At 40.0% G+C, this 17,945-nt stretch overlaps 1 protein-coding gene across 1 annotated transcript; it reads left to right on the top strand.

Annotated features, from left to right (window-relative positions):
• Positions 1–14,718: 14,718 nt before the first annotated feature.
• LOC143629095 (uncharacterized) lies at positions 14,719–15,432 on the top strand. Its single transcript, XM_077098457.1, has one exon. The coding sequence runs from the start codon at positions 14,719–14,721 to the stop codon at positions 15,430–15,432; it is 714 nt and encodes a 237-aa protein (XP_076954572.1).
• Positions 15,433–17,945: the final 2,513 nt, after the last annotated feature.

The raw sequence follows: 17,945 nt of genomic DNA on the forward strand, positions 1-17,945 counted from the left end.
GATTAGGAGCAAAGTAGGAAGGATGGAAGCATAAACAACCCCTTAGAGCCACCAAGATTACTCTCTTTCATCCCTCTTCTAAACCCTAAGGTAAAAATCCGAACCCTATCTTTCGCGTTTAAATCTATAGCGGGTAGTTAAACGAGCATGTTTTCGTTTAACTTGTTTGCTATCGAACTAAGGCCATAATACTAATATATTAGCTTGTATTAATCGTATATCACTTATAGATGCCCCCCTGGGATATCTGGGTCATAACCAGACCCGTTCGGTTAATCGTTCGTTCGTTACATGATAAGCGTTTATTTGCTTATTCGATTTGTGAAAACTGAGGTATATCCGGTTTTGTCACGAATGTCACATTCTCCCCCCGTTAAGAAATTTCGTCCCTGAAATTCAATATGCCATTTATACGTTCCTTAGGGATAAACAGGAGTATTTGTTTTCGTTTTCAAATATATTAGTTTCCCCGTTGTGGATTTTACCGAACTTTGATCCTTGAAATTTTTATTGATTCGTAACTGTTTGATTTTCCCATCCATTATTTATACATGTTCTCCACCAAATTCAATTATGCTGCGGGTTCAATTCTCGAGAAGACCTCGTACAGTTCTATGTATTTAGCTGTCAACTTATTTTTCTCAAATCGAATAGCACTTTTCAAGGTCAACAATTCAGTACGTACCTCAGTATAGTTCTTTTATTAGCTTATGCAGATTTTCAGTTTGTTTGAATTCTACAAGGTTTATCTGTGATTTCTGGAACATTTGAGCGTTGCTAACTTATACCCTATTAAGGTAACGATTTATATTCTTGCTCGTATTATACCAATTATAATGTCTCTCGTATAATATTATGGTAACCATTAGTATACAAGGATTAGACCAGTGAGAATGCTGGTCTTAATTTCTTCCAAGATTCAATATACAGTTGCAATGTAATTCTCTTAATGTCTATGTAGTTCGTCCAGATCGATCGTTTATTTAGGAATGACAGGTTGTGCTCAAACCTATTTGGTTTCTTAAGTTTTGCCAAAAATGAGAGGCCTGATGTCTATTTTGGTATGAAATAATTGGGATAGACGCGCCATGCTAAGATGTAATTTCGTTAATATAATGGTAGACGAGTCTTTTAGTTGTGTAGTTGTTATAGGTCGGGAGAAAGTATACAATTTAAGTTAGCCGGCTAATTAGTACCCGAACCACACTGTGTTCTCGAAATGATTTACGAAAGTGTGTTATTAGGCTCATTGTAATCTATTCCCACTTCCACTTGGTGTTTCCGGTTGTCATAACATTACTGAAGGTTTTTGATACTCTGCTTTAATTCTAGCACGAGTCAGGTATTTATCGATATATGTGGTTCATTTATGATTAGTCACATAAGTTATCAAGAGTTGAAATCTAGCCTCGGTTTTTGAAGCATAGGATTTCGTTGGTTTTTCCTTTTCAAGTTCTTTCCGTCCCCGTATAAAATTTTGTTTTCTAAATGTTATGCTCTTAGGGTTTTCTTTTGGGCGATATGAATTTGTCGGATAATGTTTACTTAACCAATCGTTTCAAATACCCATACTTTCCATTGTTTAACTTTAACCCTTCATCTTGAGGCATCGGTTTTTCCCGATTACAATTGTTCCACGACTCTACTCGTCTTCCTTATCCCATATTTAGTTTTGTCGGTTCAATTGCGGGTTATAAATTTCTGCGATTCTTGTAATTTGTTCCTTTGATGGCATAATAGTAGCATGCCCATGCATTAGATGCAAAAATAATCGTCCAATACTCCGGGTTAAGGATAGTATAATTTTCTCATGCGTTTTTGATTGTCGGGAAGTGTATTTTATATCGCTATTTCTCTGCACTAGTATGCGTTCTAATTCTTCTCGAGACGTATCCCAATAGATTACAACAGTCCCTTTCGGGAGACTTGGCATCGGGTTTGAACATAGTTTCTTTTTCATCAATTGAAACTTCTGAGTTTAGGAGGGATGCGGCATTCGGTAATTGCAAGAAGTGCGGCAAACTACACAAGGGGGAGTGTAAGAGTGGGTCCGGCACCTGTTTTCGTTGCGATAAGGTTGGGCACCCCCATTACGAGTGTCCGACTCTGACTTGTTTCCGCTGTAGGGGTTCCGGTCACTTGTCATCAAACTGTCCTACCAGTAAGGTGGGGGGGGGGTCCGGTCAGGGGACTTCCTCAAGAGGGAAGATGGAAGAGAAGCCGAAGGCCAGGGCAAGGGCCTTCAACATCTCCAAGAAGGAAACGAAAGAGGATGCGGATGTCGTTTCAGGTACTTTTTCCTTATTTAGCTTTCATTCCACCATTATAATTTCTTGTTCCTTTGAAATCGTATGTGTTGACCGTGTAGCTAAGCAGTAGTATAATATCGTCCCAGGTACTTTTCTACTTGATGAGTTACAGGCGTCAGTTTTATTTGATTCGGGCGCCAGTAGGAGTTTTGTGTCTACCGCTTTCTTTTCCTCGTTGAATAAATCACCTGAGCGCGTAGTCGATGTGTTTGAGGTTAAGGTCGCCATAGGAAAATCCGTCTCCGTGTCTAGGGCTATTCAGGGTTGTTCCATCGAGTTGTCTGGGTATAGATTTCCGGTGCGATTGTATTTGATGCCGCTTGGTTGTTTCGATGTGGTGCTTGGGATGGATTGGCTCGCGAATGTTGATGCTCAGATCATTTGTGGTCAGAAACTCGTTCGTCTAAGGGCCCCGGATGAGACTCAAATTACGGTTTTCGGTGATCGGAATGTTGCGACGCAACATATTATATCCATGATTAAGGCGGGAAAGTTGATGCAGCGGGGGTGCGGGGCGTATCTGGCGTATGCTATGAATGTGAATACCGAGGTGGCTACCGTCGGTGATGTTTCTATTGTTCGGGATTTCCCGGATGAATTTCCAAATGATTTCTCAGATGTGCCACCGGATCGCGAGGTCGAGTTCCAGATAGACCTTGTACCGGGCGCCAAACCCGTTGCCCGAGCTCCCTACCGCCTAGCGCCGAATGAAATGAAGGAACTTATGGCTCTATTGGAAGACTTGCTCGATAAGGGCTTTATTCGACCGAGCATCTCGCCTTGGGATGCTCCGTTCTTGTTCGTTAAGAAGAAGGACGGTAGCATGCGAATGTGCAATGACTACCGTGAGTTGAATATGCTCACTGTTAAAAATCGGTACCTGCTCCCGAGGATCGACGACTTATTTGATCAGCTCCAAGGGGCTAGTTGGTTCTCGAAGATCGACCTTATGTCCAGGTATCATCAGCTGAAGATTCGAGAGGAAGATATTCCTAAGACTGCCTTCCGCACTCGTTACGGACATTATGAATTTCTGGTGTTGTCTTTTTGTTTGACCAACGCACCGGCTGCGTTCATGAATCTTATGAACCGGGTGTGTAGACCGATGCTCGATTGTTCGGTTATTGTGTTCATCGACGACATTCTTGTGTACTCTAAAAGTGAATCCAATCACGCCGGTCATCTCGTGGAAGTGTTGGAGGCTCTACGGAAGAACAAACTATATGCGAAATTTTTTAAGTGTTCCTTCTGGTTGCATGAGGTTCAATTCTTGGGTCATGTTATTAACCCGAGTGGTATTCTGGTTGACCCTGAAAAGGTGGAATCCGTGAATGAATGGGAGTCTCCTAAGTCTCCATCTGAAATCCGTAGTTTTCTGGGTTTGGCGGGGTATTACCACCACTTTATTCCCTATTTTTCGAAAATTGCTTCTTCACTGACCAAGTTGACTAAGAAGAGTGTTAAGTTTGTTTGGGGTACGGAACAGGAGGAGGCTTTTCTCGAGTTGAAGAACAGATTGACGCATGCCCCGATTTTAGCTTTACCTGATGGCACCGATGATTTGGTAGTGTATTCTGATGCCTCTTATCAGGGGCTTGGGTGTGTTTTGATGCAGAGAGGTCGAGTCATCGCTTATGCCTCACGGCAGTTGAAGCCTCACGAGGCGAATTATCCTACTCACGATTTGGAGCTTGCGGCCATTGTACTTGCGCTTAAGTTGTGGCGGCATTATTTGTACGGTGTTCCATGCGTTATCTATACCGATCATAAGAGTTTAAAATACTTCTTTGAACAAAATGAACTGAATATGCGCCAACGTTGATGGTTGGAGTTGATTAAGGATTATGATTTGGAGATTATGTACCACCCCGGTAAGGCTAACGTGGTGGCTGACGCGTTGAGCCGGAAGGAGAGACCGAAGCCGATCCGTGTAAAATCTTACCAGCTCATCCTGAAACTCGATATTTTGAAGCAAATAGCCAGCGTTCAAAATGAGGCTTTGCAGGTGGAATGGATTATGTCAGAACGTGTTTGGGGTCAGGAGAAATTGTTGGAAGACGTCGGTGACAGGGTGAAGTATAAGGATGGTCGTTTATGGGTACCGAAGTATGGGGGATTCAGAGATAAACTTTTGGATGAGGTACACAAGTCGCGCTATTCTATTCACCCGGGCGCGACCAAGATGTACCAAGACTTGATGAAAAATTATTAGTGGCATGCGATGAAATTTGAGGTGGCTCAATACGTGAGTAAGTGTTTGACGTGTCTACAAGTTAAGGCCAAGCATCAGAAGCCGTTTGGGAAACTTCAGCCATTGGAAATACCTGAGTGGAAATGGGAGCATCTTACTATGGATTTCGTGACTAAACTGCCTCGTACTCCTAGGGGTAATTATGACACCATTTGGGTAATCGTGGATAGACTTACCAAGAGCGCTCACTTCTTGCCAATTCGAGAGACTTTTAATTCCGAGCAGTTGGCCGATGTGTTTATTCGTGAGATCGTTTCTAGGCACGGGGTGCCGGTATCTACTGTTTCGGATAGGGATACGCGTTTTACCTACAGGTTTTGGAAAAGGTTTCACGAGGAGATGGGTACCAAACTCCTTATCAGTACTGCCAATCACCCGCAGACGGATGGTCAATCCGAGAGGACCATTCAGACTCTTGAGGATATGTTGCGGGCTTGTGTAATCGATTTTGGTGGTAGTTGGGATTGTCACCTGCCGTTGGTAGAGTTCTCATGTAATAACAGTTATCACGCCACTATTGGGATGCCACCGTTTGAGATGTTGTATGGTAGGAGGTGTAGGACTTCAGTCTGTTGTGGTTCCATTGGTCAGAAGCAGTTGGGTAGTTTGGAGCTGGTCGAGGCTATGACTGAGAAACTCGACAAGATTAAAGCATTTATGAAGGCCGCGCAGGATCGTCAGAAGTCTTATGCAGATAAAAGGAGAAGGCCTATTGTGTTTGATGCTGGGGATCGGGTTATGTTAAAAGTTTCTCCCTAGAAGGGCATTATTCGTTTTCGTAAGAGGGGGAAGCTCAGTCCGATGTTTATTGGCCCGTTCCGTATAATGGCCCGAGTCGGTTAGGTAGCATATAGGCTGGAATTGCCCGAGGAGCTCGCGGGGATTCATCCTACTTTTCACATGTCCCATATGAGGAAATGCTTAGCGGATGAAGAGGCCCATGTGCCTCTCGATGATATTGAACTCGATAGTAAGGTTAACTACATTGAACAACCGATTGCTATTCTTGACTGTCAGGAAAGGCGTTTGAGAAATACGGTGGTTAGACAGGTGAAGGTGCAGTGGAAACACCGTAGGGTTTCCGAGGCCACTTGGGAGTCCGAAGACGAGATGATGAAGCATCATCCGCAGTTGTTCCTGTCGCATCGGGATTCCCATTGTAAGGGGGTGGACTTGTAACGTCCGTTAATTCCGGTTTCAAGAATTAAAGCTTGTAGAGTATGTATAATTCTCGGAGTTTATCCAACGTTTCTCGGAAGCCTTTACGTCATCCCGGTACGTCTAATCGCTTAACATTTCTTCCAAGTTGCATTATTATTAAATTCCGGGGGCTAGAATGAAAATAGTTTATAATATAACATTAATCAAAAAACCCTAAACCCCTACCCCTTGCGCAACAATCGGCCGAAGGTAGCCCCTCCCCCTCTTCATTGCTTCGACTTTTTGATCAATTCCAAGCTCCTAGAAGTAGTTCAAGGTATGTACTACAATCCCCAACACTCTTTTTGTTCACCCTAATCGTTTTGATGCTCAATTTTGCCAAAACTTTTCGTTAGAGAGATTTTCGGCCAAGGTGTAATTGACCCACTTCCCGTAGATAAAAATTAGAGTTTCCGGTGTAGAAAGATTCCCATGTATGGCATTTACGTCATATTAAAATTTCGTAGCCATTGGAGGTGTTTAGGTCGGTCAATCGATTTTAGTTCGAAAACTAGGGTTTACTAGGTGTAGAATTGTAAATTGTTGAGTTTGATGCGTTAATCGGTTGGATGACCAACCAAATCAGTTTGCATGGCCCTAGGGGAGTCTACGGGCTGTGGGAAAATTATTTTTTTGATGCTCGGGGCTGTTTTGGTTGGTGCTTCGTCAATCGAGTTGGCGGTGCGCGAATTTTCGTTTAAATGTTAAATTGAGAGTTGTAAAAAGGAACCGTCAACCCTATCAACTCGGGTGACATAATTATGATGAATGAAAATATTATAACGGGAATTTGGCCCATTTGGGACTGATTCGTTTAACAATTTGTTTTAAGGTTTATTACGCGCGTATTCGACTCGATTTGTTTGCCGACGGGCGAGTGGTGCATCATGGTTAGCCCCGACCTTAATCGTAGGGTGGATTTGGTTAATTGAAAGTTGTTGGGCCTTGGGCCAAGTGTTGGGCCATGGGCCATGTTGTTGGGCTTGAACGGCCCCATTAGGCAAGAGTGTTCTTACGGTCTAGTTTAGTAACATGTTGTGTATACTTTACAGGCCCTTGCTTGTGATTGTGCACTAAGGGATTTCCTAGCTCGTTGCAGGTGTTCGATTGATTTCAGGTTAGTTCATGATGCCCTTTTTACTCTTTTTAAGTTTTGGGCTAGCATACACACCTAAGTGTTTTCTCACTTGATGAAATGTTTTAAATTATTTTGCATTGGCTTGCTAGTATTGGTAGGCCTTGGAATGTTATAGAATGTGTGGATGTGTACATATAATTGCCAATATTTGGCGAATGTTGTAGTCGTCTCGAATACTGAATTTTGCGTATGCCTACTTTGTGTTTGTATGCGCCGAAGGTTATGTGTTTGGGTTGTACGTTTTCTCGGCCCTGAATATTATATATATATATATATTGATATATATAGGAATGCACGTATAGAGATACTCATACGTAAGGATGTCTATTTATTGAATGTGGTGACCTAAACGATGTATTTCCGTTTGCCGTTTTAAAACTGTTGGAATGATTATTAAGACTCTTGTTACTTATTTAAAAACTTGAACTCATTCAGTTTAAGCTGACTTTGTGTGCATGTTAGTGGAGTTTTAGGTTAGGAAGATGATGCCTTATTGTTTGGACGTGCACGAAGCTACTTGGACGGTGAAGGGCATATAGGAATTGAAGATTTTAATATTAAACATTTGTTTTTAAAAGTTTTTATTTGAAGATAATTATGTTGATTTTGGGCAAAATTCCCGGGTTTTGGGAACTCATTTACTTATTTATGTTTTCCGCCGAATTATTCTCTGTGATGCTTATTTTAATGAAAAAAATTGTTTTTAAGTTTAATTATTTTTACGAGTGTTTTGAATGATTACCAACTGTGGGGTTCCCGGGGTTGGGGGCCTTTCATATAAACTTGATTAAAATACTCATAATACCTTAGGGCTGGTTAGTTTAGTGAAAGAACAGCAGGGGCTTCGTCTAAGTTCTGGAAAAGTTTGGAAAAAAAATATCTAACTTACTTAAAGATATGGAAAACATATACTAATTGTAATATACTAAGGGTGGCGGCCGCACATGGGCCACCCTTTTGGCCCAATTTGGCCACTAGCCTCTTTTAGCGTGTCCGAATGTGAAATCCCGTGTCCAAATTTATTTCGGGTTCAGTTTTTGACTCGAAAAATATATCGGGTACGACAAACAGTGCGAAAACATCGTTTTTCGGCCAATTTTGTGTAAATTTATAAAAACATACTATTTGTTTGTAAAAATCGAAAATATTTTCATGGGTCGCTTAAAACATTCCCACTAAGTGTTTTATAAATCTTTTTCGGCTTAAAGGATGATACAATGCTTGGATTGTAATTATCTTTCGCGTTTAAATCTTTAGCGGGTAGTTAAACGAGCATGTTTTCGTTTAACTTGTTTGCTATTGAACTAAGATCATAATACTAATATTAATTAATCGTATATCACTTATAAATGGCCCCCTGGGATATCTGGGTCATAACCAGACCCGTTCGGTTAATCGTTCGTTCGTTACGTGATAAGCGTTTATTTGCTTATTCGATTTGTGAAAACTGAGGTATATCCGGTTTTGTCACGAATGTCACATTATATCACACCTTTTTTCCAATTCATTGAATATCCTGATTCCGCTGGGATATCCAATAGGTCTTCAGGTTATTAGATCTATGTGTTCTTGTCAACCTTCTTAAGGTTACACTAGATTTACGGTCCTAACAAGTGGTATCAGAGCTATGGAAGCTCGCTGAAGGCCACGGGACTGAAGGCTTGAGATAAAGCTTGAAACTTTAAAATATTTTCGTCTGTGAAAGTTCAGATCTGAGCAAGATGGATGATCAAGAAGTATCAACAAACAAGATTCCAAGACTTTATGGTCAAGAAAACTTCATCAAATGGAAGGTCTTATTTGAAGCTGCTGTTAACTATAACGTGTTATACCCGGTCTTTCTAAGCCTAATTAAGAACTAATGTAATCTGGGTGTACCGTGTAATGGAATATTATGAATAATAATTACATCAATATTTTAGTCCAAGAACTCCAAAAATATGTGTGTTATATTATATTATGTCCAAAAAGTTCCTTTTTGGCGTATAGCGAATACTATGTAAGTGACGCACAGGCAGCAACCCAGGTTAGGCTAATAATCCAAATAAATTCCCAAGGGTCGGGAATGACTTAAAATAATGTAAGTATAGAGAAAATATTAATGTTAGGACATAAACATAATTCTAGAAGGTTTGGTTCACAAAGACGGAACAGTAAGTGAACAAAAGCCGGTACCGAACACCGTAAGAACCCGAAACCAACCAACTCCGAAAATTTACATCTTTATATAGTTTTGAAGCTAATTTTATGAAGAATTTGAATATGTAATCGGTTTTTCATATAAATAAGCCTAACTAGTTAAAAAGTATTAATAAAAACAAACTATGGTTAAAATACAAAACTTTATAACTTATTTAATAAAAAAAATAATATACCAACCCTCCCCCCCCCCCCCTTAGCCGTCCACACCACCACACCAAAGCCGTAACCATGATATGTTGGATGTCTTGGGAGAATTCCAAGTAAGTCTACACACATGCAATTAGGACAAGCGTCCCTTTTACTTCTTTTATTAATCATATCATCATTTCCCCATACCACTCCATTCTCCAACACAAACCACCACCCACTCCTCCTCCTCCCTCTCCCTCTCTCGGCCGAACCCACACCCGCACACACTTCTCTGTTTCTCTCTTGCACTACACCATCCATATTACAACAAAAACCCTAAGTTTAAACTCAAGAAGATGGATTAGGAGCAAAGTAGGAAGGATGGAAGCATAAACAACCCCTTAGAGAAACCAAGATTACTCTCTTTCATCCCTCTTCAAAACCCTAAGGTAAAAATCCGAACCCTAACCTTGTTCTTCAAGACTTGGATGCAAAACATTGTTCTTGCATCTTGAAAGGGTTCACACAAGCTACTAAACCATAAACTTAAGTGAAAACGGAAGATTTAAAACCCTAGAGTATGTGTGTGCATAAAACTGTAGGTGTTTGTGTGTGTGTGGAAACCAAAACCCACATGTACATGCAAACACACATGCATACCAATCCATTTTCATCTTGGTTAAACTCGGTTTAGTGATTTAATGGCATAAAGGACTTGAAAATGGAACTAAAAATGAAATAGGGATTAGGATATAGAGAGAGAGTCATGAGGTAGAGAGAGAGTATGCATGTATGTTTATGAATGTGTATATGTATTGCATGCATGTATGTATCTTGACTAAATTATGATTAAATTAGGACTAGTTTGCATGTATAAGGTATTATAACAAGAACATGAATCTAAAGATGAACTAATGTTACATGACTAATACAAGAGTCACTTAGGTTCATATTAAAACACCTAATATATTCATGTAAGTATGTCACACAATATTTTGTTTACTAGCATGCAATATACATGTAATGAATAATAAGGATATTTGAAAAACAAAAATATAATAAATAAAAGAGGAATGAAATCTGAATTTTTAAGGATATTAAATGTTTTAAATCATTGGAAAAAGATATTTAAAATATAGGTTTAAATGCATAACAAAAGGAATGTTAAGTAAAAAGTTAATACATTTTTATAATTAATTAAAATACAAATATAAATAAAAATTATAAATCTGGAAATTTGTAAATATTTATATGTTATAAAAATGAGATTTAGTATAAAATATGATTTACATGCTTTGTCTGGATCAAAACGAGTATCGGTTGCTTAACTAGTCGAAAAATCGGCTTTTTAATGTAAACCGACAAGGATTTTATGAGCTGAAACAAAACAGCCCCTAACACCCAAAATCTTGTATATATATTACACATCATATCAAGTGTAATAAGGCCAAGATGGTAAGCCTTGGCAATAAGCGATTCGCGTCGCGAAAGACGACGCGAAAAACGCTAAAAACGCTCGTTTTGTTAATAATTGAACAAAACCGACAAAAATACATTTTTACAAGCTAACTTGTAATATATATATACTCCAACCATGAAGATTAAGGTTTTGCTTAAAAATATTAGAACATAATAAAAACATTAACCGAATTAACGTTTAGCGAAAAACCGGTTAAATCGGTAGAACATCTTTTAAAACATAAAGCGTTATAAGTGTTGAAAGGACTTAATTAAATAAGTAGAATAAAAAGATAATTCCATCATATTCAAACCTAAAATATTATATAAACAATTATAAAGAAAATTAATGCTAAGTATATTTAAGTGCATATGATAATATAGAGATATATGTACATATATATATATACACATATATACGTGCTTACATATATGTGAACTTGCGATGTGTGCTTGAGTAAATGAACTAAAAATTGTAAAACTTATTAAACTTTTAAAAGAGCTAGTGTGAACACTTAAGTTGGAAGAACAACTTAAGAACTTTATGGGAAATAAATTATTAAAACGTGTACTAAATGAATAGGACACGAGAAGGAAACAATACCGACAAATAACGGTCGAGGTTTGTTTCTCATAAATCTCCACTGTTTTGACACATTTAAATGATTTATAAATGTTTGGGGGAAAATACGTTTGGGTCAAAGCGCATTATATCTTGACAACTGTGGTATTGGAATGACTTTAAATTTTACCAAATTGGTCGGGCTGTCGTGGGTAAAAATCGGGAACAATTTCACAACCTTATAATCATTAACTGTTAAACAGGCATAGAAATATTGATAGATCTATCGGGGTGACGCCCTATCATCACCAGTCGCGCCTGTGGGGTAAGTGCTAAATATTTCGATTGTTGTACGCTTTGATTATAGATTTAAGGGAGTCATATATTTGTTATATTCCTAGCTAGTCTATAACTATCACACTTGTTAAATAAAATGTTGAATTTTATGCACTTTCGCTTCTATAGCAAAAGGGGTGCCAAATGGTCTCTCGTGGTAAAGCGAGGACCAATTTATAAACTTAAATAATTTTCGTGTGTAAAATGAAAGTGGACCTTGGCCAAATAAAGGCAAGGAAACAAATTGAGAATGTTGGTCATGTGTGGACCAAGTGGCATAAGCCGACAAATAATAATTGGGTAAAGTTTTTATTAAATTGAGAACTCACCAACCATTGTGTTGACGTATATTTTAAACGTGTTTTCAGGTAAAGGAAAACATGGAGCTTCGTGAAGGAGATTTGGGAAAAATAGGGATGAATCTACATCCCGATAGTTGGACATAAAAATGTTAAATAATATATACTCTGATAACTTAAACTCGTGTTTTAAACTAATAAATGTCCAGCTTGTATATTTATGGATGTGTGTGTTTAAATATTGTGTGGCTAATCGGCGTCTGTCACCGCCTGGAATATCGTAATTTAGTATTCCGCTGCTAAACTGAGCTAAATTAAGCTAAGTTATGTTTTTGAGGGGTGACAGAAGTTGGTATCAGAGACAATGGTTATAGTGAATTAGGAATTTTCGGTGGGAAATTTTCTAAACTATAATTAAAATATTTAAACACATCAATATTTTCCCCGCTTCACGAAGTCAAGAAAAATAAATTATATAATTATATGTCGCATGATTACTTAGTATAAATTTTCTTATCTTATATTTCAGATGCCTTATGTCTTTATTGACCTTATCGACTAAGACAGCGAGGATAGGGACATACCCTCCCCGCAGTCAGGACCTTTGACACCCTTGGAGCAGCAATTAGTGGAAGCAAAAGGTGCCTTGCAAAACTTGATCAAACCACCCCCACCTGGGGATTTCTCCACATATGCTCACGTACGAGAGCGGATTCGCGTTGTGGGTGGATTGATGATGACGAGCCTTCCCCTCCCGAGACCGGTAGGATATCGGTCCCTTTGCCTCCGTTTAGCTATTTTAGGAGTGCCGTTACTGGAGCAGGTGTCTCCTACTGGGAGACCGACACACCAGAGGCTTGGATCACTGCCTCGGAAGAGGCCATGGCGGCTGTGATTGCCGTGGAGACCGCTAGGGCAGCGATTGAAACCTCTAAACCTGCTTGTGCTCCACTACCTACCCTACCACCTGTACTAGCCTTACCCGCACCTACTCTAGCCGCTACTACTCCCGCACCACCACCGACCATGACCCTTTCCCCCACTCGAGTGACACCTAAGCCGTTAAAAGTGTACACTCGAAGAGGAAAACAGACCGCGGAAGGCAGTGTTGACTCTTTACCTATTAGTGGGACTTCATCAAAGGTGAAGAGGGTGCAGTGGATCGACCGATGCTCTACCTGCGACCAACAAATAGGCCCCATTCGGGATAAGGTTGCCTCACAGGACTCTGCCATTGACCATCTTGATGGTCGTATGTCCCATCTGGAGATGACAAAAAATTTTACTATTCATACGATATCCGAGGCACTGCAGAGGTTGGATCAGGTCGAGGCTCACATGGTGAACCACTTTCGGCGTATAATGGGATTACCACCCCCACCGCCGGGTCCGCAGTGAGTGCTGAGGTTATGGAAGTTAGAAGGCCTTGGGGATGATGATGATGCTGATGATGGGGTGAAGATTGTTTAGATGTTTTTGTGTTTTATCTCCAGGTATGTTCATAGGAACTTTCGGCCTATTTGTATTGTAACTTAAATGCTTCTAGACTATTGGGATTCGGAGTATACCAGTCCCACATTTTGGTAATGATGCTATGAAAAGTTTCCTTTATGAATTGAGATGTGTGCCTAATTATTTTAATTAATTAATTATTAACTTGTAAAATTTAACGCCAAATCTAATATTACTCTATTGTGTTTAAAATGAAAATGCCACCAAGGACCAGCCAAAGCACAGCTCGAGGAATGGGTTTACCAACCTCAAAAGAGGAACTATCCCAAGTTAATTGCCCAACATGTTAACGCAGCTATGGAACAGCAGAACGTTAACAGAGGACAAGACATAGGAAACGGAACCGGGAACGGTACCCCGCATGGAACCGGTACCGGAACTGTTACGGGTAACCCCTCAGGTAGAAAAAGGATTGAAATAATTTTGTAATTGATTCACACTATGATTAGTTTAATAATCAGTAATGGTTATGAAAACTATGCAACAGGGAGTCAGGTGCTCGGATGTACCTACAAAACATTTCCAGGGTGCAACCCTAAACCTTTTTCAGGAGCTGAAGGGCCTTTAGAGATAGTAAGGTGGATCGAAAAGATGGAATCCGTGATGAAGATTAGCAATTGTTCACCAGCGTAAAGAGTTAAATACGGTGTTTGTTCGTTCCATGACGAAGCACTGGAATGGTGGAACTCGCTAATCCAGAACATGGGAGAAGATGTAGCATATAGTTTGTCTTGGGAGCAGTTAAAGGAATTGTTGCTACAAGAATATTTCCCTAGAAATGAACTCCAGAAAATTGAGTATGATTTCTGGAATTTGACCATGGAGGGAGCTGGCATTAACACGTACACGTCACGGTTGAATGCGCTTGCAAGACTGGTGCCCCGTTTGGTTACTCTGGAATATGTTCGGATCGGGAGATACATCTGGGGATTGGCGCTTGAAATTAGAGAAATGGTGACCTCCTCTAAACATGATACGGTTCAGTCGGCTCGCGCTTTGGCAAAAACCCTCACAGACGACGTGGTACGTAAGGGTATTTTGGTCAAAAAGGGTGACGGGAAGAAACCAACCAAAGATGGAGCTAAACCGGAGAAAAAGATTTTCAATAACGGAGAAACAAAAGGAAGTGGTTCGGTAAACCGGAAAGTCAATTCAAGAAGGGAATAAATCAAGGATCAAGTCGCTTGTTTACTGTTAACTCCAGAAACTCTAACCAAGTCCCTCAATGCAACACTTGTGGCGGAAATCATACTGGCATGTGCAGGAAGTGCCTTCGGTGTAATCGATTTGGACATCTAGTCCGAGATTTTCGAGACTACCCCATGGGACAAGGTGTGAGGAAATGCTTCGAATGTGGGATCGAAGGGCATTACCGGAATGAATGTCCAAGACTTAAAGGGCAGGTGCCCAAAGGAAAGGCATTTGAGATGGTTGCAAGAAAGGCTCGTAAGGACTCATCAGTGGTAACTGGTATGTTTCTGGTTAATGACCACTATGCATACGTTCTTTTCGATATAGGTGCAGATTTGAGTTTTGTCTATAAACAATTTGAATCATTGCTTAACGTTAAACGTAGTAAACTAGAAAACAAATACTCCATGGAATTAGCCAACGGAAAACTTATCAAAACCGGAGAAATTATTTGCAATTGTTCTATTCAACTAAAGAATAAAAAATTTAAAATTGACCTTTTATCAGTTGAATTGGGTAGCTTTGACATCGTGGTGGGAATGGACTGGTTATTGAAAAATCAAGCAGAAATCGTTTGCATCGAGAAACTAGTCCGCATGCCCCTACCCAATGGGGAGATCCTATCAATCCATGGTGATCGAAGTAACTTAGATGTTAAATTTGTCAATGTAATGAAAGCCCGAAAGATGTTAAGAAAAGGGTACCCCGCATTCTTAGTTAATGTAGTTAACACCAAAGCCGAGGAACGTAAATTTGAAGATATTCCTGTAGTTCAAGATTTTCCAGAAGTTTTTCCAGAAGACTTGCTTGGTCTACCCCAGAAAGACAAGTCGAGTTCAAGATAGACCTTGTTCAAGATGCAGCGCCGGTAGCCAAATCTCCGTATAGATTACACCGTCAGAAATGAAAGAACTATCCACCCAACTTCAAGAGCTACTGGATAAAGGCTTTTTTAGACCTAGCTTCTCACCCTGGGGAACCCCAGATCTGTTCGTCAAAAAGAAGCATGGGTCATTCCGAATGTGTATTGGTTACCGAGAACTGAACAAGCTAACCATTAAGAACCGATACCTCTTACCGAGGATTGATGATCTGTTTCATCAGTTGCAAGGTTCCAGCTACTATTCAAAAATTGACTTAAGTTCCTGATATCATAAACTTAGAGTAGCAGAGGAAGATGTCTTTAAAACCGCATTCCGAACTCGTTATGGCCACTACGAATTTCTAGTTATGCAGTTCGGATTAACTAATGCCCCTGCTTTGTTCATGGAGTTAATGAATAGAGTGCAAGCCATATTTGGATAAATTCGTGATAGTGTTTATCGACGACGTACTTATCTATTCACGAACAAAGGAAGATCATGAGCAACACTTATGATTAATTCTCGAGTTGCTTAAGAAAGAAGAGTTGTATGCAAAATTTTAGACATGCGAATTCTGGATCCGAGAGGTTCACTTCCTCGGACACGTGGTCAATGAGAAAGGAATACACGTGGATCCTTCAAAGATCGAAGCCATTAAGAATTGGGAAGCACCAAAGTCTCCAACTGAGGTACGCTAATTCTTAGGTCTAGCTAGGTATAATAGGAGATTCATCGAGAATTTCTCATCAATTGCACAACCATTGACGCTATTAACCCAGAAAGACAAAAAGTATGAATGGACGGAAAGCAAGAAGAAGCGTTTCGATTGCTCAAACAAAAGTTGTGTAGTGCACCTATCCTATCACTCCTAGAGGGAATGGACGGATTCGTTGTTTTTTGTGACGCTTCACGGTTAGGTCTTGGATGTGTACTCATGCAGAAAGATAAGGTAATAGCCTATGCTTCACGACAACTTAAGATACATGAGAAGAATTACACAACCCATGACTTTGAACTTGGAGTGGTTGTCTTTGCGTTAAAAATCTGGAGACATTACCTTTATGGCCCTAAATGCACAATCTATACTGATCACAAAAGCCTTCAACACATCTTCGATCCGAAAAATCTTAATATGAGACCACGTCGATGGATTGAACTACTTAATGATTATGACTGTGAAATTCGCTACCACCCAGGAAAGGCAAATGTTGTAGCAGACTCGTTAAGTAGAAAAGAAAGAGAAAGACCATCACGCATTCGAGCGCTGGGTCTAACCATACAGACGAGTCTTACCGATAAGATACGTGACGCACAGCGCGAGGCTTTAAAACCTCGATTCATAAGAGCTGAAAGGTTGAGAGGTCTAGAATGCGAATTTGTCACCAAATCTGATGGTACACATTATCTTATCGATCGAGTTTGGGTACCTAGATATGGGAACTTAAGAAAATTGGTTCTGGACGAAGCACACAAATCTAGATATTCGATTCACCCAGGTTCAAAAAAAATGTATAAAGACCTCCAAGAGTTTTGCTAGTGGCCTAACATGAAAGGAGACATAGCCTCTTATGTCAACAAATGTCTGACATGTTCTAAAGTTAAGGCTGAACATCAGAGGCCAGCTGGATTACTCCAACAACCTGAGATTCCTCAATGGAAATGCGACAATATCACAATGGATTTTATAACCAAATTGCCACAAACACCCAACAAGCACGATGCTATCTGGGTAATTGTGGACTGTTTGACCAACTCCGCCCATTTCATCCCGATTCAAAAAAAGGATAATTTAGAGAAATTAACCAGAGTTTATCTCAAAGAAATTGTCGCCAAGCATGGCATTCCTGTGTCAATCATTTCAGACAGGGACGGTCGTTTCGTTTCTCGATTCTGGCAATCTCTTCATGAATCTCTAGGAACACGTTTAGATATGAGCACCGCTTATCACCCTCAGATTGACGGTCAAAGTGAAAGAACAATTTAGACCTTGGAAGACATGTTGCGGGCATGTGTTCTCATTTCCGGAAAAAGTTGGGATACTCACCTACCCTTGGCAGAGTTTTCCTACAATAATAGCTACCACTCAAGTATTAAAGCAGCGCCATTCGAGGCTTTAAACGGGAGAAAATGTTGATCTCCACTTTGCTGGGCAGAAGTTGGAGAAAAACAGCTGAATGGACCTGAAATTGTTCAAGAAACAACCGACTGAGTTTCTCAGATCCAGGAAAGGTTAAAGGCAGCTGCCAATCGACAGAAGAGCTACGCCGATAATCGCAGAAGGCCGTTGGAATTCCAAGTTAGAGATCGTGTATTACTGAAGGTGTTGCCATGGAGGGAATAGTCAGATTTGGCAAAAGAGGTAAGCTTAGCCCTCGATATGTTGGTCCCTTTAAGATCGTTAACCGAATAGGTCCAGTTGCATATCGATTGGAGTTACCTCAAGAACTTAGTAGAATACACGATGCGTTCCATGTGTCGAATCTAAAGAAATGTCT

The sequence above is a fragment of the Bidens hawaiensis genome, unplaced genomic scaffold (genome assembly GCF_021521415.1).
Source record: "Bidens hawaiensis isolate Kalapana, Puna unplaced genomic scaffold, B.hawaiensis_p1.1 tig00005152_1, whole genome shotgun sequence".
In the NCBI taxonomy this organism is placed as follows: Eukaryota; Viridiplantae; Streptophyta; class Magnoliopsida; order Asterales; family Asteraceae; genus Bidens; species Bidens hawaiensis.

Coding starts and splice junctions, on each gene's coding strand:
- LOC143629095 (XM_077098457.1), top strand. CDS start 14,719: ATGGGACAAGGTGTGAGGAAATGCTTCGAATGTGGGATCGAAGGGCAT.